Below are 22,179 nucleotides of genomic sequence, written 5' to 3'. Positions count from 1 at the left end.
GGGGTTTAACATGTAGGTGTGAGATGTCAGTATAAACAAAATATGCTGATACTATAGAACACTACATTAATTTTCTTTGTTCATTTGCTGTGTCATTCAACTGATAAAACGTCAAAGTGGAATCCAGCTCTAACATGTCATGTGGATGTTTTTTTTGCCCAGGGCACATGATAAGCACACATTCACCCTGAGTACAGTGAAGGACTGGATGTACAGCTGAATATCCTTGCTGTAACTTCACAGTAATACAAGCTGGTGCTGATGCTGCAGCTCTGAGTGGGCGGTGCTTCTGCATCTCATCAGACTCGGGGATAACCGGGAACAGAGGAGCCAAGAGATCGGGAAGGACCAGACACTGAACAGATAAAGAGAAGCTGAGCAATGGCTGCACCAAACGTAATACAAGGAAACGAGATTCAATTCTAAATCTAAGCCTGCGAAAATGATAAAGCAGCCCATACTAGGTGTCACTGTGCGCTGAGCAAATGAGCATAAACATCACAAAGGTAAATCCTTTCTTTGTGTTTTTACTGTGCACGTCTTGTCCTGTTAGTGATAGATTAACCCTCACATTACCATGTATTATTTTACACATCTGTAATCCATACAGAGGTTTATTATCTCGTCTATGATTCATAGCTACAGTAATGCCAAACATATAAGATGTATATTATTTTCAAGGACAGTTTTCACGTTTGCGCAGAATAAATTAAAATTGAAATTAAAATCTTATGGGTAAATTGAGAATGCTGGTGCATGCAGTTTATGCAGTTAAAATATAAATATATAAAATGATGAAATAAAAGAAACTCGCACCTGAGTGCAGCAGGATGTTTAGCTCAGAGGAGATAGTAAGCACGTGCCGGGCGCGCTTCCGCTGTGGCTCCGCATTGGCTGCAGTAATGCGCGTTCACGGTGTCTCATCGTTAGCTTCGTTTAGAAATGGCGGTCCTGGTTCCCCTTCATGGTTCTGCTAGGTCGTGTTTGCTGCCCTGTTATGCCTCTCTTTTGGTCGTTAAATATGTTTGTACATTATATTATACACGTTCTTAAGCTCAACGTACACTAAAAGAACGTGGGCCTACAAAGCAATACCTCTCAGGGTATGAGGTTTAGTCAACAAAAAGGTACACAAACTGTGTCCTCACTATACAAAGGTGGTTATTGGCATGTAAATACGTACCTTTTAAAATTCATAATACAGCTTTTAGGACTGTGGTGTAGTTCAGCCTGAAACAGTATATACTGTGACAAAAATTTTTTACTCAGTCATTGCACAGTCCATACATTCCAGTTCATCTTTGTTTACATTTTTATTTGGAGAGAAAACATAATAAATACATGTCATTAAATCACATCTTGCATTTTTCTACTTCTCTTCCAGTCTAGTAATTTTCAATACTTTATTCCAATTATTGCTGCTTGGCCCACTCCCACACTGGCCAAAGAGAGTTGCAGTGGCTATTCAACTAGTTACAGTTGTATTTTGTATTGCTTGGGCTGATAGCATCACTGATACTTAAACTATGGAGCTCAAACTCTTCAGCTGTGTGTGTGTACATAGTTTTTTTGTTGTTCTTTTTTGGTCACTCCTGTATTTAGGGGTCACCTATTATTCAAATTTAAATCCAGCCCATATCTAGTGTGTTTTTTTCTTGTGTATACTATGTTTTGTATTAATAGTTTGTGCAGAACTCCGGAGCACGATGTCCTCTCCTGGTATAGGCACCCCAAGTGACCCTCTCCTACCTAGTCCTGGCCAAGACGGCTTTGGGCAAGCCCAGGGTGCCACATGGAAGCCGACTTTGTCAAAAACATGCAGCTTCCCAACGTCTACCACACGGCACCTCAGCCATCGAGCCAACAGCTTTCAAAGGCACCCGAAACGGCGAAAGCTAATACGGCCATCTCCGCCACCTCCACCTAATACACCATGCCCTCTGGAGCAATTGGACCTCAGCGACCTGCCTCCACGTAGAACTTTTCTTGAACTACTCTTCAATGGCTGCATACTGTTTGGCATTGAGTTTAGCTATGCCATGGAAACAGCATATGTTACCCCAGTGCTTCTTCAGATGGGCCTGCCCGATGAGTTCTACAGCCTTGTGTGGTTTATCAGTCCTATATTAGGTAACAAAGAAGGAAATTTGTATGTAGTTACTAAGCATTCTTTTACACAAAATGGCATAAAGCACTTTTACTTTTCCCATCATTACATTTTTCTTCATTCCCAGGGTTCCTTCTTCAACCAATCCTTGGAGCGTGGAGTGATCGGTGTACATCCCGCTTCGGACGAAGAAGGCCTTTTATCTTTGCCTTAGCAATTGGTGAGACTGTTACATTTCCTGATTGCATTGAGCATAACATTCTGACATTAGCTGTACATTAGTGGCTAGATTCTGGTCATTCTGATGGTCAGCCACATGTTGGTGAAAGTGTAAGACAGAAACATAAACAGTTTTACTGACAATTTTCAGGGAGTTTTGTGAGGGTAGAATCATAAACAAAGCTTTTTTTGTCATGTCTACAGGGGCTCTGCTTGGTCTAACGTTTGTACTAAATGGAAGGGACATTGGCTCAGCAGTGGCAGACACTGCTGTCAATCACAAGTGGGGCATTGTGCTGACAGTGTGTGGAGTGGTTCTGATGGACTTCAGTGCTGACTCGGCTGATAACCCCAGTCACGCATACATGATGGACTTGTGCAGTCCAGAAGACCAGGACAGAGGTCTCAACATCCATGCGCTACTAGCAGGTCAGATTTTTCGACAAATTACCTCATGAAAAGTGATGCACAGATCCTATTTTTTAGGCTGTTAGGTTATTATTTAGAGTATAGAGTATTTGTTTATGATTTGACAAAGACATTCTTTTGGTACCTGTATGTCATACATCAACCACTTTGACAAGTAACCATATACTGTATAGCTCATAGAATATGAATGCATTATATACAAACCACATGTGTGTAAAAATTAGGACATTTTGTAAAATGCAATAAAAACAAGAGCCTGTTATTTTTTTAAATTTTCTTAGACCTTTATTTAACTGACAAAGTACAAAGAAAAGATTTCCAATAGTGTCACTGGCCAACTTAATTATATTTTGTAAATAATTTAGAATTTTATACCTGCCACACACTCAAAACAGTCGGGATAGTGGCAAAATAAAAGTAAAACGTTTATAGAACATTGAAGTTACACCATTTTAAAACATTTTTTCATGTTGTTGTTCTAACCGTAGTATTAATGTGTGTAGGTCTTGGTGGCGGATTCGGCTACATTGTTGGCGGGGTGAACTGGGACAATACTGAGTTTGGCAAGTCTATGGGAGGTCAGCTTCGGGTCATCTATCTATTTACCAGCATAACCCTTGTAATCACAACAGCTTTGACACTTACTAGCATCCCTGAGCGACCTCTACTACAGTCTCAGAACAAGAGCTCCAAACACCTAAAGAGCCCTATCCTTCCTCTTCCAGCTTCTCCTCCTCCACCTGCTGGAGCCCTTCAGGACGAGGAAGAGGAGGAGGGCGGTCTATACAGCTACCAGTTCTCCAATCAAAGGTACCCGGATTGCTTGGGCCACTCATGCAGTGCTAATGCCAGGCTCTGTGCAGGTCTGAACAGTCCCATCTCCCCTCTCAGCCCACTGACACCAAAATATGGCAGCTTTATCAGCCGGGACAACACTCTAACCAACATTAATGAATTTGCGTCATCTTTGGGAACATCGTACATCGACAGTGTACTAATTGACTGTTACACTGGACACCAAATGCCCAAACTTTTGGAGCCTGAGTCCATAGCTCCACCTATCGCTATGTTAGACACTCCCAATGCCCAGATGTCCCAGCCAATCAATGCAGCCTCTCCAGCTAGTAGTTCACAGGTAGGGGAACCATCACAAACAAATGGAGATCTGCAGGGAACGGAAAGAATAGAAGCCGTTCCAGCTATTGAACATTTGGAGCCGAGTGAAATATCTGAACTCAGTGAGACTCCACAGGATGGTGGGGGATTAAAGCGAGGCTGTAGCACCTCAGGGATCCTTAAACGCCCACAGAGCCTTGCCCTAATAAATGAGCCACTGATGTACCCCAGTAATGGCCTGGAGAATGGGCGCAGACGCACTGTTACCTTTAGCCAGCAGGTAAGTTTTTTGTTGTTAGCTTGTCTTTAGTTTCTTTCAAGTTCTGGAAAATAGTAAAACTATGGGATTGTTCATCCTATACTCATGGGGTGAATAATATTAGGCAAGACACATTAAAATGGTAGTTAGCTCAGCTAAATCCTACAACAAGGGGGTATATAATCCTAATATATTGTTAGTGACTACAGCTGGAGATTTCTTAGTGTCAGTATAAATAGGGTTAATTGGTTGAACAGTGGTCTCTTGCCAAGGTTGGAAACAAAACCTTAACTGCTACTTTATGCTGAGAGGAAATCCAGCATTTCAGGGTTCAGTACTTTTGCTGTTCTTCCTAGCATTGGCTGTGACATCAACAGCAATATGTACAATGTTGAAAATGGAACAGAAAAATACCTGCTGCAATAAGCAAGATTTTATTAACCAATTTTAGGTGCAGTGGAATTACCTGAAGATCGATGTTTCAGCACAAAAAAACAGCTACATGAGCAACTACAGGAATATTATTCTCTACTAAAATGGGTTTTGTGACAATGAATAAGTCCAGGGGTAAAACCTAACTGTTCCAGGCTAGAGTGTAAATGATTAAACCATGTGTTATAAAGACATATAAAAGACATATAAAGACCTATAAATACATCTAAAGTATTGAAATTGGAGCAATAGACTAAATTCCTGTTTTTTACTTCCCTAGGTGGCCAACATTCTCCTAAATGGGGTGCGATATGAGAGTAACCTCAGTGAAAGCACAGAGACTGTAGATACACAAATGTCATTAAAGCTGCTTTGTATTGCCATCTATAGGATGCCCCCATCCCTTCGCAGCCTTTGCACCAACCACTTTCTGGGTAAGAGTAAAGCTTTCAATTTCATCAAGTGCTACATACATCCTGGTCAGGGTTGCAATGGTTCTGTTTACTCAGAAACACTGATCGCAAGGCACGAACAAACTGGACTGGGCACCAATCCATCTCATCCATTCTCATACACAGATTGTCAATTATGTCACACTGAATGGAAATATATAATCTGAAACTCTTTTAGTTATGCAAAATCATTTAACACAATGATGTGTTTCAAAATGTGTCAGTTTACAATTCATTAGGCAATGCAAGTATAAATTCCCTGATTTATATGATTAAATGGTTTCATTCTAAATTGAGTATTAAAAATGATTTACATTACTTACAGTCACTATACTGTGACCACATCTCTACAACAACAACAACAAATGAAATACCTGTGGAAAACTTTTGACCAACATTAGACAGCTCTCTTCAGTACTTCTGTCAAAACAAAATCGGTTAAGCAAATTTATTTTGGAATAACTGCTTTCCTCTATTATATTTCCAGACACTTTAAGGCTGTTGTGGCAGCTTGTGGTGGCACAGATAAATTTATATAAGGATTTTCTTTAATTCATATAGGAATATAGAGGTATTATTCCAAAACACAGTAGGTATTTACTACTCTGTATTAATTACAAGTTGTGTATTTCCTCAGGCTGGCTGTCTTTTGAGGGCATGCTGCTTTTCTACACTGACTTCATGGGTGAGGTGGTGTTTGGAGGCGACCCAAAGGCACAGCACGACTCAGAAGCCTACCAGCGCTACAACGCCGGGGTCAGCATGGGCTGCTGGGGCATGTGCATCTATGCATTTAGTGCTGCTTTTTATTCAGGTCTGTTTTTGCCATATGTTAATAAAACATATCCATACACAGTGAATTTTATCCTGTTTTATCTTTTAAATGTTTGTGTTTTGCAGCAATCCTGGAGAAGCTGGAAGAGCATTTTTCACTACGCTCACTGTATTTCTTTGCATATCTTGCATTTGGTTTGGGCACAGGCCTGGCCACGCTGTCCACCAACATCTACGTTGTGCTGTCTCTGTGTGTCACTTACGGAGTGCTCTTCTCATCCCTCTGCACACTGCCTTACTCCCTGTTGTGCGAATACTACCAGAGTCCGCAGGTAGATTAGTCTGAATGTGTGTTGGTCTAAAATTGCAAAAAATGCATGTACATTAACACACATACTACTTTTTAAGTTCAGGCATTTCAGCCACACCATTTACTAACAGGTGCATAGTTAGTGCACTTTCTCCCCAACAGTTTGTACCCTGTCACACAAAAAAGGTCCAAAGTGAGCCAGGCCTTTTCATCCAACATCAGTGGCTGATCTCATAAATGCAGTTTGACTGAATGGGCACAAATTCCAACAGGCAGACATCAAAATCTTGTGGCGTGTCTTAGCTCAAAGGGGAAGGATAAATTGGGGCTAGTAGGATGTCCCAACAAGCTAATGGTCAAGTGTCCACATACTTATTGTTATGTAGTGTATACCTACATTTTGTGTCTATTTGGTATGAGTGCCTGATGAAATGGTCAACAAATATGCCTTTCTTTTCTGTGTGTATTCCCTTTCCTAGTTCTGTGGCTCTTCGGAGGATGGCACCAAGAGGGGCATGGGGGTGGACATCTCTCTGCTCAGCTGTCAGTATTTTCTAGCCCAAATTTTGGTCTCTGTAGCAATGGGCCCCCTTACCTCACTGGTAGGTGGGGCTCAAGGCGTGATGTACTTTTCGAGCTTGATGTCGTTTGTGGGCTGCCTGTACTCCTCGCTGTGTGTGGTGTACCAGCTGCCACCTCCAGAGGGTGAGCACCCGCAGAGTGAAAGCCAACCACTGCTAGTTCACATTTAAATACAAAGCAGTTGTCTTATGCTGTATACACACTTTAATACACACACAAACACACCACATACATATGTTAGTCATTTATGAACATGCCATACACATACAATTTTTTTACAGCACCAATCACTTATGTAAAGTCCATTTTGCATTAACTAAGATTTAGTAACACACGGATTTAACCATGGCATGTTTGATCTTTCACACAATGAGTGCATTTACATGCACAAAAATCATTCAAACATTATCTGATTAGGACTGTTACTTGATTATTTTGATGTATGCATATACAAAAAGAAGCTGTTTCAATCAGTAAACATTCTGGGGAAGCCAAAAGAAGTAGAGCATTATGGGTAATTTGCAACAAAGCAACTATTGTCAGGAATTATGTTTTTAATGCTGTTACCAGTGGTTAACATCTTCTATCAGTCACAGAGCAATGGCATTTTCGAGCATGTTTGCAGTTATGTAATGTAAGCTCACTAAAGACCTGCTGTAAGTTCAGCGATGAGCAACAGTCCACGTAATCACACTAAATTATTACCTGTAACCTAAACCTCTATCTTACTATACATATACTTTGGTAATTTAGTACACAACTTACGATGTTGGTTCATATTTAAACATACTATTCAGCAGGTATTATGAGATTTGTCAGCTAGCAGGCAGCTGTAGTGTCTCGTTACTATTACAAGCCCTTCAGCATGATGTTGTGAATCTTGTAAATTATAGCACAATAGTTCATACTGCAGTATAACATGCACTCTGGTAATCCAGTAATCCACCCAAATTTCAGTTGTTTTCTTTGATCACTGAAGCCTTAATCATGTATATATTTTGTAAATCAGCCTGTTCCCTATCCCAGTTTTGACTAAATCAGATGTTTTTGCAATTATGACAGTATTTTTGACATGTAAGTGTACTCATTGAAGTCATAATATTGAGTATTAATCATACACACCCATGTACACACACACTACATGGACAAAAGTATTGGGACACCTTCTAATGTTTTAATTCATGAGTTTTAGCCACAACAGCTGTAACAGGTGTAATCAATCAATTATACCGCTGTTGTGGCTTTCCTGTTCCAGCATGACTGTAACACTGTGCACAAAGCATTGTCTATAAAGACATGAAGAAAAGCTTGGTTTAAAGAAACTGCAGTGGTTTGCACAGAACCTGAACTGAAACATCAATGAAGGCTTTTTTGACCAACATCAGTGCCCAGCCATACAAATGTCCATACATACCCTTTTGACTAAATAGGCACAAAATCCCACACACATAATTCACAGTATTGTGAGAAGCCTTCTCAGAGGAGTGACTCTTTTTAATACCATTTCTTGTTGAATTGGGATGTTCAGCAAGCTCGTAGCCAGGTGTCCAAATACTTTGGGCCATATAGTGTATTTCCAAGTCTATTGGCCTGTATTTCCTGTTGAGATATGTGAGAGTGAGTCCATCTGTGCACTTAGTTCTCTTGAACTGCCAGAACAATATTATGAATCCAAAGATGCTCAGATGAACTATGAATAATTAATGAAATTTAAATAATAAATTGTTTAACAGAAACCACTCTCACATAGGGCTGGGTGATATGATGATATGGCAGAATATTACATCACAATAGACTTTCTGATCATTAATGGTACTTCAGCATTTCTACAACAGTGGCTTAAATTTTACCTGCAGAAACAGATTTTTGGGTTTTGGAGTAACATGTTTTGTAATTTTTTTGTAAGTATTTGACAAATAATCACTTTTGATGATACATATTGTGTTTCAAAGATGTTTTGGGATTTATTCAGTGTTGGCGCTTTGGCTTTATTATAAAAGTTAATTAATAGCCATGCATGATAGTGTGTATTTAGAAATGCCCTATGTAAGAGTGATATTTTAATGGCAACCTAGTCAGCCCTTTAAAACAAGCCGTCAGGCATTGTTATATGTTTTTTGTAATATACCCTACACTTACTCTTACATATCTAAACACAGCTGTCCTGTGAGTCCCTGTATAAGTCAACAGACTAAAAATATGAGGTTCACATTTGCATGGAAATCAGCACTGTTGCTTTACTGTAGGCTACTGTTTCTCTGTCACAGCAGAACAGAGTGTTTGTCTACAGTTTTCATCATCAAGCCGCTTGTTCTGTACGCTTCGGAATAGAATCACTGTGTAGTCCGTAAGTTGGGTAGAAACAAAGATTTACATATTCCAGCCAGCTTCATATGCATGCTTAACACTGTGGCACGCAACCAGCAGCTTTATGCAGATAAACACATGAACAAACCCATAAACTATGGATTTATTATGGTTTGAATTGTGATCTTCTCCACTAAGCAGTGTGGTTGATTCTACTGCATGCGCCTGTTGAGTCTCACTCCATAGAACTGAATTTCACACTGTGAGCTGGTCACAAACATGTCGTGCACCATAAGTCCCAGTTTACCTTACCATGCAGATGCACACTCTGCCTCCTGCTGCCGTAGGTTGTGGCGTGCTGGTTGTAATGACATTGGTTCTTGTCATTATCAGGCAGAGCGGACGTTGAGACCGGAGTGTGACTGACTACAGCTCGGCTGTAATGGAGTACGGTGCCTGGTACAGAGGAGACAAGCCAAATTCTCTGAACTAAAGTGGACTCTTCAGAGCACTCCAATATGGGACTTGGGAGACTATCCAAAGGATATTAGCTTTCCCCCCACTAGGGGGCCTATTTCACACGTTTCACTGCAGGCTAAACAAAATGTCGAACTGTTCTGCACTGTGCTGAGGTGCCAAGCTTTCTTTTTTCTTTTGTATTACATTCAGTCCTGAGCTCAGACCGTCTCAGGTGCTGCAGGAAATTCTGATCACTTAATCTGGAACGGCCCCAGGAAACCTGAACAAACGAATAAAGCTTACAGTACTATCTACACTCTGATTCTCAGTAAAGCATGTTTAGAGATATTCATGTTGCACATCTGTAACTGTACAAGCAATAGAAAATGAGGTACAAATTCAAATAAATATTTTTCACAGGACTGAACCACTTTTCTATCGACCTTGTTTGATACTGAACAAATGTAGCATGTGTGTGTGTGTGTGTAAAAACGAAAAAAATAAATAAAAAAAATTATGGAATATTTTCAGCAAACTTATGTAAAATATTTTTAACTGGCCAAAAATGCAACTTAATTAAAAAAACAAAAAAAGATAATAGATCTGCAGACATGGTAAATTAAACATTACATTAAGTTGACAATATCAGTAAACATTGGATTGTATATACATAAAAATTTTCTATGGTTATTATATTTTAATCTGCCAACATTTTGTATTATAATGATTGAGAGTAAAGGTCAGGCTACTGGAGATAAAGGCAAATCTAAGTTTTCAATTTATCTAGCAATAATATGGAATGTGCATATTAGAATATTTCTGCTATTAATATACTATAACTTGGGACTAGTGAAACAAACAAAAAAATTGTCATCAGTCTTTCTTAAGTTTTAAGTATATCTGCCCCACATGCGTGACAAAGTAAACATGAAAGACTTCTTTGCATGGTTGGTAAAAAAAAAAAAAAAAAAAAAAAAAACAATTTACAAAGACAAGACTGATTTTAATTATTTTTCTGAACCAGAATATACAAAGCAGTGGTCAAAAGGAACCGAAACACAAAACATCAGTGCTAACGTTTTATCTGATGCACTGTTTCCATCCTATCCTGTACCCCCCCAATACAAAAACCAAACAAACCCAAACTGTACATATTAATATGAAAGGTACAAATCTTCTGGAATGCATGTGAAACAAAAGACCAAAAACATTGAGGTTTAAGAGGGGTTAATTCCCATAATCTGGACAGAATTAACAAATTAACCTTCTTTTTAACGACATGCCATAACGAAATCCATTAACAGATGCCATCTGCTGTGGTAACAGAGCAGCCAAGCAAGGGATTAACTACTAGCAGCACAAACAGTCAAGATGAAACATCAAATAAGCCCCTGCTTAAAACTTCATCTTTGGTCTTAAGTGAATCAGAGTTATTACCCATGAAAATGCCAAAACACAATTTAAAAAAAAAAGTTATCAGCTTGCGAGTTCATCTGCAGGTCAAAAACGACAGTAGAGGCTGTGCTTACAAATGTGTATAAAATAAAAAGTTGTATAAAAGTGTACTAAAAGGTTGCTCCTATACCAATAAATAAAAATGGGTCACATTGTTACAGGATAAAGTGTAAATTAATCTCATGGGGGAGAAAACAGAATAAAACATACAGCAAAGCAAAACCTCTACTACATTAGATTGACCATGCAGACAGCACCACCAAAGATAGCAAAGGCTTTAAGCTGTTGCTTCAGCTTCTGTGGACTCGCCATTTTCCTCAGTCTTCTGTTTTTTTGTTTCGGCTGACTCCTGGGGAAACAGAAGACAAGATTAAATGAATGAGTGAATGAGACAAAGTTGTCTGTTAATGATGCGGCATCGCTCGAAACATCTTATTGAAACCCACCTCCTCCTCTGCAGGACGTTTCACTGCCTGTCCATCTGCTTCCTCTTCTGCAGCTTTTTCTTCACCCTCCCCCTCTGCAGCTGTTCCACAAGCAAAATCAGAGTTAATTTCTTGACCAGAATTTAGAGACGACTATTACAACATGACATTCATTTAATGCTAATGACTTACGTTTTTCAGCTGCCTCTTCCTCTTTGTGGGTTTCATCATGAGAAGAACCGTTGGTCTATGAGAGAAGAATGTTTTCTTTTAATTTTGTTTGGAAAATAGATGAATGTATACAAAATGCACTTTAACTGATGCTGGGGAAAATTATTTTACAGCCACTCAGTCAGTGTTGCAACTTTTGAGAAATGTGGGTATTTGCACAGTAACAAGAAAGTTTTCATGTATTGAAGTATATTACATGTTTTATTTCTTCCTCTCATGCCCTGACAAATATTCTTGTAAATGGAATATTTTTTAATCAAACACAGCACAACTGACTGAACAAACTTTCATAGATTACGACCCAATTACATTTCTGAACACAGAACTAACAATTGACTTCTTTCTAAGACTTTAAACATTAAGGGGATCTTTCGATGTGACAAATTAACAAGGTTAATTTACATGCTTTGGTTATTCTGCAAATCACCCACCACCAAGTCATTCTTTGAGAGACAAGCTGCAAAAACTAATATCATTTTACTAAACTACAAATGTGGTTGTTCTCAAATCTAAACAAAGAGCACGACGTGCAGCAGGGGTGGGTCACCCAACACCTGCACTATTAAAGCAATTGTGGGACAAAAGCCCCTGGGAAATCCCCTTTACATACCGTGCCATTGGCAGGTGCTTCTCCGTTGCCGTTCTCCTTTGCAGCCTCCTGCACCTCCTCAGTAACTTCTTCTTTCTTCTCCTTCAGTTCCTATAAAGTCAACATTTAAAGAGTCAATAAAAAACAATAAAGCATTGACACAAAAAATCTAGCCATGCATAGATAGCCTTCCCATCATTCAAAAACTTACACTTTGAGACATAAATATTATCCATTAAGCAGTGAATCCACTTAAACCCCTTGTATAAAAATTTAGAACAGGTTTATATGATGTTATGTTTCCGCATGTAATAATACAACTGTATTCATCACTGATCTACTTTTCTGCAGCCCTGACTTGATTCTTGCAACAAAAATAAAAGTAGCAAACTATTCGAATAACCTTAAAATGTATTAAATACATAAAAGTGAACATAATATGCCTAAAGTCCAAAGTGTTTATATTTAATCCTAAAGGCACCGCTTTAAAATTATGTAACGATAATGAAGGGGGGAAAAAACGAACCGACTCCAGGAATCGATTCGCTGAGTCGGAATCAACTTCCTCGATTCAAAGGACCAAAAATTGGACTCGACCCAATAATTGGTTGAAATAAACATCGCCAACAATTAAATAGTTATAAATAATAAAAATATATACCTAAAATATCATAAGTAATAGTAATTTATAACTTATCCGACTAATTACTGCTATTAAATTTAAAAGCATCTTCCTCTCAAGCCATCGCAGCGCGTGCCCGCATCTGAGACAAAGAAACAGCGCGTGGACGCAGGGAACAATGCACAAATGAGCGCGCGCTAATACTGGACCATTTCCCGCCCATTTATATGAGGGCTCGCGAGACAGTAACACATCGACGGTTACCTTTGAAAATAAACTCAAAACAGCATAGTTTGTGGTTTTATTGATTAAAACTTAAAGCGAAATGTTTCTCACCCGAAAGGTACGGTTCGAACATCCAAAACGGCGCTTCTTTCATCTTTTAAACTGGACTTTATATACAAGCAAATATACAACACGGATCTAAAGGCGCATTTTATTAGCTACAAGGCTAACGTTTCTGACCAGCTGAGAGAATTTCTGAGGTAAGATCAGTCGGGCAATGAAACCGTACAGCTGATGCACACCTCACAGGAAAAAAACAGGTATTTATATCTAATTTAACAAATAAAACAGTCTACTCACACTTTATATCAATACAAACATCAATATATAAGGCTCAACTGAAATAAACGCTTGTTTAATTTCTTATAACATTAACACGTATTGTTCGACAGCGAGCTCATATTTCTCACATACCTTAGCGGTAACCTCGGGGGTGGTGGTCGTAGTCGTATCTACAGCGGTATCGGCCATTGTTACTGATAGCACAAAAGAACTGAAGAGAAGCTGTTGATGGAAAGCCCCCTGATTTACAGCACTGAGGTAGAACACAGTCGGGCGCAGGGAGGAACAGTGAGGAAAAGCCGCTTCAACCTGAGAACTGAAAGAACTGAGCAAACCGCTGAGGAATATGATTGGCTGGAGAAAACAGTTTAAGACGCTGTAATTGGACGAATTGAGGTTGTTCTTTTTAAGCCCCGCCTTCACGCTCCTCCTTCAAAAAGCGGGTGTCTGTGTTGTTATTGGTGAAGAAGCACATACAGGCGATTACCCGGTCTTTTACAAAATACACCAGCTACAATTTATTTTATTTATTTATTAGGACTTTAACGTCATGTTTTACACACTTTGGTTACATTCATGACAGGAACGGTAGTTACTTATTACACAAGATTCATCAGTTCAAGTCCAAGTTTTAATGTCAAACACAGTCATGGACAATTTTGTATGTCCAGTTCACTTCACCTGCATGGGTTTGGACTGTGGTAGGAAACCGGAGCTCCCGAAGCAAACTCAAGCAGACACGGGGAGAACATGCAAACTCCATGCCCCCCCCCCCCCCCCCCCCCCCCCCCCCCACCTGGGGATTGAACCCAGGACCTGGGGAAAATGTCGGGGTTACAAAAGTACCACCGTGCCGCCCCTGAAGGTCTGTAACATCACAAAACCTCAGGTACACATCCTAAACAGGGCGGCATAATATTGCAAATCAGCATACTTACTAACTTCTAGGGGCAGGTTGGATTAAACAACCCATCCTTCAATGTTTCTCGGTTATGACAGAAAACCCACACAAACATGAGAAGAACATACCAAACTCCTTTCACACAGTGACCAGATTTTTGGAATGTGTTACTTAACTTATTTACACCAGTAACTGTGAGCAAAGAGATTTTTCCTTTCTGTGTGATTTGTACCACATATTTGTTGTGTATTACAAGTTATGTGCTTATATCTTGTATTACTGCCGGGTTGCTGTTTGTCAGGGCATTGCGAGGCATTTGGAAATCAAACAGACATATAAATGGTCTCCTAAAACAATAGTTTAGGTTATAAAATGGAAGGAAGCATTTATATCTAATTATTTGCAGCTGTGAATACTAATTAAGTTTACATATAAGCTTTACATACACGTACTACTGCTAATATCCACATTATTTTGAAAAGAGTATGGTGAAATAATTCATTGTTTTTAATATTAAAGTTAATATATAATATATATTATATATATTATGTTTTTCTCCTTTTAAAGAAGATTTAAATAATCCACTGCTTTTTTCATGCAGCTGCTAGTCTTTGTTTCTCTGCCATAATGGCTTGGTGGTGATCCTATATGCACATCCCCATGTAAATCCACACACACAGGCCCAAATGGCTGTGGTGTCTTTGTTTACAGCCAGTGTTTCATTAGCATGTTGTGAGTAAAGGCCATTGTGGCCCTGATGGAGATGCACCATGTGGTTGTTTTGTTCTAGCTAGAAGCAAGACTTTGACATGCTAACTCCTTCTTCACCCACTTTACCAAAATCCACAAATCACCCTCTTTTTGGATTTATAAGTATTTGAAACAATTTGATTTTTTGACATAGTTTTGTGTCTGCAAATGAAGCAAACTGACGACTGTGTGCTCTTAAATTATGTCCTGCTATAAGTAAAATAAATATATTTTTTTCATTAGCAGTTTCATTATATTTACCATTATTTCAACATATTTACTGTGTGAATTATCTTTGAGTACTTTGTTTTCTCCACGCATGACAGTAGGTTGAGTAACTACTCTCAATAGAGTGATGCCATGGTGCATCACAGTCCTTGTAAATATGTATATGGGGGACATAGTTGTGCAGCAAGTATAATGTTGGTGTTGCACAGCTCCAGGGTTATGACCTGGGTTCGATCCTTATCTCCAGTTACTGTGGATGTAGGATTCAAACTGTTTTCTCTGTGTCCATGAAAGTTTACTCTGGGTTGTTTTCTCCCAAAACATGCCAGTAGTTTGACTACCTACTCTAACTCAACTATTAGTAGGTAAGAAAGCAAGTGGATGCTCTTTGACAAAATGGCATATTGTTTTACTCCTTGTTGTATCCTTACCTTTTGCACAGAGTTTAATTTTAATAAATGAAGTGGGACAAATATAACCTCCAGAACCCTCTGCTTTTTTGTCCTCTTTTTGGCATAAGGCCAAAGCTTTATGTAAACAGCAGAATGACCTAAAATGTATTCACCCCAACCAATGCAAAAGAACAGAACTGTTTAAACACCACATTCCTGCAAATGATTTAAGCTTTAAATCGCAAAATATTACAATATCAGAAAGCTGCCATTCAAAGATGAGAATATAATTATGGCCGGTAAGTCAGTGGTTGTAATCCTGACTCCAAAACCACACAGGCTCCACACTTTGTGGCTGGATGCTGCTCTTAATCTTAATAAGTAGAGGACAGTGTTCAAGACTGTTGGAAGAGTTTAATTAAATCACATAGGCCTTGTGCTTGTCTTTAGACAAAAGAGTGGAACTCAAGCCATGTTATACATAGAGGCTCTTTCATTTAGCAAATGAGGTCCATGTGTAGACAGAGACAGCCGTCTGGAGTGCTAAAGCCATGGTCTGTCTGCTGTACAGATTCAGACAAGTAGCAGTAAGTTAGAAGAAGAAAAATCTGTACTCAGGTCCAAGCATTACTCATTCTCTGCCACTGGAAAATGGGAGCAATGGTAAAGGACGGAGGTTTTGTTAGGTCATTTCCTGTAGCGCTTTTCCCCCTTCATATACCCACAGCCTGCCTACCAGCTCCATTAGTTTCCATGGATACTGGATCACATCCAAAAAATCCCTGCTGCTCCTCAGTGCCTTTTATAAGGGAGGAGTTCAGCAAGCGTTTTTTATTATTATTATTAAAGAGGGAGGAGCATATGGTTTGCCGAAACAGGCAGGAAGTTAAAAAGAAACTCAAAGATTTTACAAGCCAATGATCATAATTAGTGAAATGTAATAAATATACTGTAGAATATTTCTACTTTTATACATTTTAGCCTTTTGGAGTGTTGGCTGAATGGTTGGATTATATGGCAGGTATTTGGGTAGCACAGCTGGAATTGTGGGTGCCACACAGCACCCGGGTTCTGAAAGCCTGGATTTAAATCTCCCCTCCTGTCACTCTGTCACATGGGTTTATTTTGGGTATTTAAGTTTACTCCCCCCTTTTAAACAAGTGCTTTAACTGCTCCAAATCTTTATTCATATGGCACTATTCATTTGAAATGAATGGCTTTAAAGCTCATAAGCTTTATACATCAGCCAGTGTAAACTGAATAAGTTTTTTTATTGTAAGGACACTTGCTGCAGCAGTGTATACTATCTAATGCCCATTTAGTTCAATTTCATGCCCTGGCATGTCCTAGTTTATCAGTGTTAATTAGAGATAACTTAAATTTTGGTGTTTCTCAAATGATAATATGCAGTCCTAAATATGTTATATGGAAATATTAGACTAACTTACTGTATATCTGGTTGACTTAGTACTCAACATTAGTACGTCTTTTATTAAAATTAGGAAAGGAAAAATTGTATGTCTCTGACAGAGTCTTCCATTTAATTTAAATGTGCTGTGAAATGTGGCTGAGCTTATGGGTATAACTGTAATAATTGTAATAATCAATTGTTTGGTTCCTATCTAAATATAACAAATTAATTTTTGAATATTCTATTAAACACTATGGGTCATAAGACTGTGTAAAACAAATAGCAAAATCTAATAAACTGTGGAGTTTGTTATGCTGCATAGGCATTCTTCATTAAAAAAGTCCTGAAAATTATTTTCCCTTGTTCAGAAATAAACTATTTAGCTATTAAACTATTAAAGATTAAAAGATCTAAGCTATTGCAACAAATTGTCTCTAGATCAATAACTGTCCTCATCTAATTATTCATCTCAATCCTGCATATCATTTTTAGACATTGTGTGTGTCTGGTCACTCAGAATTGTAATTAGCATTACACCTAAATTTGGAGACAAAGGGCTAAAACCTGACACCTGGAATGTTGGGGCTTGAGGGCAGAAGGAGGAGGGGGGGGGGGGGGTTGTAGGGGTTATTTCCGGAGTCAGAGGTCAGGTTTTGGAGGGAACACAATCAGAATAATTGGGAAAAAACGAGAGGTGCTCCACTGAGGGGAAACTGTGTTCTTTTGTTTAACTTATTTTATGCCTGCCTTTCTTAAGACCATATGCTTATTAATGGGTCTCTCAACACTACTTAATTTGAATGGATAAAGTAAATAAAATGATTGATTTTACTCTGTGTCTAGGAGGTAGAGCATAAATCTGAATGATCTTAAAGCACTTTGTAATAATTGTTGTTTAACTGCTATTTTAATTACATGATTTAATTATTATTGAAGTGAATACAATGTATAATTTATTCTTTATATACATGAGACATACGTGCCGAGCTTAAACATTAACATTGATATGTACAAGTCTCAGATGTACAATGAAAGCTGTAAAGTAGTGTAGAAGTTTACTACAACTCAAACCGCCTTCCAGTGGAAATTTCCGTTTATTCAGAGTCAGGAAGGTCTTCTCAGCTATGCCCTCCCACTAGCCCTCCCTTTACCTGCATTCATCCCCCAGACTGTCTGACTTCTTTCTTTTTTTTTTCCAAACCCTCACAGCTTAGCTAATGATCTAAGTTTCTTTCTCAACTTTAAGGCTCTGCAGGTCTTTGCTTGCACTTAGCTTTCCATTCCAGTGGCGTTGTTCAAACATGTAGAGATTCATTTTTACAGTTTCAAGTCCAGCATTCCACTTTATTTTACTGTACCACAAAGTACACTTCAATGCTTTAATGTTGTCTCCAGTAAAGTTGCATGTATTAATCTCAGTCAGAATTCTTTTGCAAGAGTTTTAGTTGTTTACAGTCTGGTTGTAAATAAGAAACTGCTTTAAACATTTCAGACAGCAAATTAGCATTTTTTTCCTCATCAGCTCCATGTGACGTTTTCTTTTTGAATTGTACCACAGATTTATCCATTATGCACAAGTAACCAGTTTAAATGTGAATGCTTTATCTGATTACATGTACAAGTTACATGTGCAAGTTTAGAGGCTGTAGATAAAAAGCTGAATTGTATTGGCCATGGTTTGTGCATAGTAAATGCATAACATCTTGTTGGAGCGAGATTAAAGCAGCAGACAGAACAAAGATAGTTGACCTGAAGCATGTGTGGCCACACCAACCTTAGTCCTATTGTAAAGGCAAAACAAAGAGCCATCTGCCTTGCAAGTGGGGCTAAGAGAAAAAGAGAGAGAGAGAGAGAGAGAGAGAGAGAGAGAGGGCACTGACTAGGGGAGAAAGAGTGTTGGGAGGGCACTTTTAGTAGGCACTGTAGTCTGGGTGTATAATTAAAAATTTGTCTGTTGTTAAATAGCAACCCAAATGCAAGACAAACACATAAATAAAGGCTTATGCTTTAAAATGTGCACATTTTGAAAATTTTAGTGTATGTGAAAATCTTGTGATGATGGCCAGAAAGTTTCCGTTAAACATTTAATGTGCTAGTTCACATCTACAATATACATTCAAATTATTTTACAGATTTCAGCATAAAATATTTAAAAATGTGTAGTCTTATCTTTATGTAGATTGTAATACCAGACAAACTTCTAACAATCTAACAACCTCATAATAATGAGATGAAATTTTATGTGTGGGTTATAGATGTGGCCTGTCTTATAAATAGCACATAGAGCTTATGTACCTTATAACAATTCACAGCATTTTTAGAAGAATTGTAGAGATGTGTGAAGATAGAATTGAAGACAGAATTGGACAGCCGGAAGTACAATTCTATAAAAGAGAAAGTATCAATGAAAACTGGTCAGCTGTGGAGGCCTCGGCTGGTCAGTTTCCCCTAGTGGGCGAACAATGTAAAATCCAGTGTCACACCAACAGCATGTTTCCACATTAAAGTGTGTTTTCTGTGATTATAACAAAACATGAGGAATTATGTTCTTTGTATTTGCATAAATCAACAAGTACTTTTTTGTAATAGTAAAAACAACAAAAATAACTACCAGTGCACATTTACTAAATTAACTTCATCATTATTCTTTGCACATATCCAGTCAAAAATGTGTTTTATAGAATTTAGATGTAGGCATCAGTGAAAAGAAGACTTTTAATTTGTTACCTCCAAACTCAAACAAATCTCATGTCCAGACCCAACTGTGTAGAGAAATCAGCGCCAAACTGAAATGCAATTACTACAGTGTAAAAATGAAAAATGCAATAAAATGTCATTGCTTTTCCATTGTAACATGCAGAATATCTGCCAAAATAAAAATAAAAATCTTAATCACTATTACCCCTGTTTACATTGTTTGACTGTCCAATTGCAATCCTCAATTGAATTTGGGGCATGAATGAGGTACCACATAGAAGTATTCACTTGTAGCTGTAATTTTGCTGCCGATGTTACAATAGATGATGTGCCTTCTGTTTCTTCAAGACCATTAGGAGCTTCTTGCTGCAAAGCTGCCAGCCAGCCTTTGTTTTATATTTCTCTATCTTATCTGCATGATAAAGCAGCTAAAGAATGGGCACCTCATTGCAGTTGAACTTTGCTTGCACTGTGTTTAAGTAATCTGTGATCGATTAGTATTGATTGTGTCTGTACAACACCATTAACCACAACTTTGCTAGAGGATTGCTATTGGACAGTGATCACTTTTTATTGTGGCACAAATACAGCACTGTTACAGGAATGAATAAAAATGACAGTTTAAAAACCTTTAATAAAGTATAAGGGCACATTGTTTTTTGTTCCTAAATAACATCTATTTTGTTGATATTTGAATCTAACTTATTGGTAAGCAGAAAGTGAAGGTAACAGTGGTAACAATGGATAATTAACCATTCACTGCCCGTAATCTGTCAAAACTAATGTTTAACTTTGATGAGATTAGATAACACCATGGTCACCTGTCCATAAAAAAATCTAACCTGATTGGTTTGAGCTGTTGGCACTTGCAACTGGGGTATCATGTGTCTTAAAGACACATTAAAGTTTGTGGTAAAGGCCCAGAGGGAGTATTTTACAGTGGAATTGGGAGGCGTAAGAAATACTTGGCACACAGCCAGTAAAAATAAACAGGCAAGGGCTAGAATGAGGGATAGAGGAGGGAAGTATAGGACAGAGGGCTTGTGAGGTTGCTGAAAAGCATAGTGTATAGACAAGGGTTCTACTGAAAGATGAAATATAGCTAAGAGTGGAACAGTTAAATATGGTTGGATGTAAATTAAACTAATGACTTGTGGTAGTATTACCGTGTCATATAAATTGTTGTGCTTCAATGCAATGAAAAGGTCAAAATATAGGACTTAAGAAAAACTAAATGTTATAAAGTCTGATAAAAGCCAAACAGAATGTTTCTGAGCAGTTAAGAGAGACAGAAAACAAACAAGCAGGATATAGAGCTGTTTGAAAAGCCGAGATAAGGCAGTATGTGTGTGTGTGTGTGTGGGTGTGGGTGTGTGTTTTGTGAAGCATGGTAGCAGATGTTTAAGTAACACTGTGTGAGTTTTTCTTTTAATGTAATAGTTACAAAAAGGTATTACTATAATATCCCATTCAACAACATCCCTTTTGGTTCTATGGGAGTCAGATCCAGTGACTGGGGAGGCAGCTGAAGTACTCTAAATGTATTGTCATGTTTACGTAACCAGTTTAAGATGACTAGTGCTTTGTGTTTCATGCAGGAAGCAGCCATTATAAGACTAATTGTGGCAGTAAAGGGATGCACAGGGGTCAGCAACACTTCTCAGTTAGAATGTGGCATTTAGACAATATTTTTTGTTGAAATGATGGAGCCTCTGCAAAATGCAGCTTCATCAGACCAGGCAACATTTTTCTAATATAGTGTCCTTTAACCTTTCTCATCAACAAGGCACATCCCCATACAGAACTTCCTGAATATATTTGTTTTTACATAATATTGTGTGAACTTTAGAGATGGTGTATGAAAATACCATGAGCAGTACTTGACTTAATTAAGCTAGACTACAGACTAACCTGCCATGGACAAAATCACATTCTCCCTATTGTGTGGTTTGATGTGAACATACACTGAAGCTCTTAACCTGTGTCTGTATCTTTCATTCACTGCTCCGATGTCACATCACTGGTTGATCACATAATAACACATAACACGGTGTACAGATGTCCTGGTCAAATGATGTTTCACACTTCCTTCAGCAAACATAAATAACATATTTAAATAAGTAAGACGAAAATGTTAAATCTGCCATTTAACATGTTTTAGTGTCTGATGGTAAAAATACTCTTGTAGCTGAACTGAAAATCATTTCGTCTTTGTGTTAGAAAATGTAATGAATTAAATGGTGCCGGAGGCAGTCAGAAAAACATGGCCTGCATGCTTTTAAAAAGGAGAGGAGAGGGGTGAAAGAAAAGATGGAGTCTCTTAAAGAAGAAGGCATACCCTCATGTACCAACGACAGAGAGAAAGGAAGGAAAGAGAGAGATAGAGAGAAGGAAGACATGAAGATAACACATGGTGACTGTGATGGTGGTCAGAGTTAGATGTTTGATGTCACTCCAGACTCGTG

General features: G+C 38.3%; 2 protein-coding genes and 1 long non-coding RNA gene across 3 annotated transcripts; 1 reads left to right on the top strand and 2 right to left on the bottom strand.

Moving 5' to 3' along the window:
* The first annotated feature begins 492 nt into the window (after positions 1 to 492).
* Positions 493 to 9,866, top strand: slc45a1 (solute carrier family 45 member 1). Its single transcript, XM_062986488.1, has 10 exons — positions 493 to 506; positions 1,684 to 2,130; positions 2,235 to 2,327; positions 2,531 to 2,755; positions 3,259 to 4,151; positions 4,843 to 4,996; positions 5,652 to 5,828; positions 5,915 to 6,120; positions 6,578 to 6,803; positions 9,381 to 9,866. The coding sequence occupies exons 2-10, from the start codon at positions 1,707 to 1,709 to the stop codon at positions 9,407 to 9,409; spliced, it is 2,427 nt and encodes an 808-aa protein (XP_062842558.1). The 5' UTR covers positions 493 to 506; positions 1,684 to 1,706; the 3' UTR covers positions 9,410 to 9,866.
* LOC134301673 (uncharacterized) lies at positions 5,886 to 9,392 on the bottom strand. The gene is made up of 3 exons (XR_010007465.1): positions 9,295 to 9,392; positions 6,694 to 6,835; positions 5,886 to 6,146 (listed from the first exon to the last, which is right to left on the bottom strand). It is a non-coding gene; the product is annotated as an uncharacterized LOC134301673 (long non-coding RNA).
* Positions 9,867 to 10,428: 562 nt separating the features above from the next.
* si:ch211-222l21.1 (parathymosin) lies at positions 10,429 to 13,649 on the bottom strand. Its single transcript, XM_062986624.1, has 5 exons — positions 13,468 to 13,649; positions 12,168 to 12,257; positions 11,519 to 11,573; positions 11,348 to 11,427; positions 10,429 to 11,250 (listed from the first exon to the last, which is right to left on the bottom strand). Exons 1-5 carry the CDS (start codon positions 13,522 to 13,524, stop codon positions 11,179 to 11,181), a joined length of 354 nt encoding a protein of 117 aa, XP_062842694.1. The 5' UTR covers positions 13,525 to 13,649; the 3' UTR covers positions 10,429 to 11,178.
* Positions 13,650 to 22,179: the final 8,530 nt, after the last annotated feature.

The sequence above is a fragment of the Trichomycterus rosablanca genome, chromosome 24, assembly GCF_030014385.1.
Source record: "Trichomycterus rosablanca isolate fTriRos1 chromosome 24, fTriRos1.hap1, whole genome shotgun sequence".
NCBI classification, from domain to species: domain Eukaryota; kingdom Metazoa; phylum Chordata; class Actinopteri; order Siluriformes; family Trichomycteridae; genus Trichomycterus; species Trichomycterus rosablanca.
This window is presented reverse-complemented; position numbering and strand designations above follow the sequence as displayed.

Coding starts and splice junctions, on each gene's coding strand:
- slc45a1 (XM_062986488.1), top strand. CDS start 1,707: ATGTCCTCTCCTGGTATAGGCACCCCAAGTGACCCTCTCCTACCTAGT. Junction 2,756..3,258: donor CATCCATGCGCTACTAGCAG/GTCAGATTTTTC, acceptor TAATGTGTGTAG/GTCTTGGTGGCGGATTCGGC. Junction 4,997..5,651: donor TTGCACCAACCACTTTCTGG/GTAAGAGTAAAG, acceptor GTATTTCCTCAG/GCTGGCTGTCTTTTGAGGGC.
- si:ch211-222l21.1 (XM_062986624.1), bottom strand. CDS start 13,524: ATGGCCGATACCGCTGTAGATACGACTACGACCACCACCCCCGAGGTT. Junction 11,574..12,167: donor AAGCACCTGCCAATGGCACG/GTATGTAAAGGG, acceptor CTTCTCTCATAG/ACCAACGGTTCTTCTCATGA. Junction 11,251..11,347: donor AACGTCCTGCAGAGGAGGAG/GTGGGTTTCAAT, acceptor CTGTTTCCCCAG/GAGTCAGCCGAAACAAAAAA.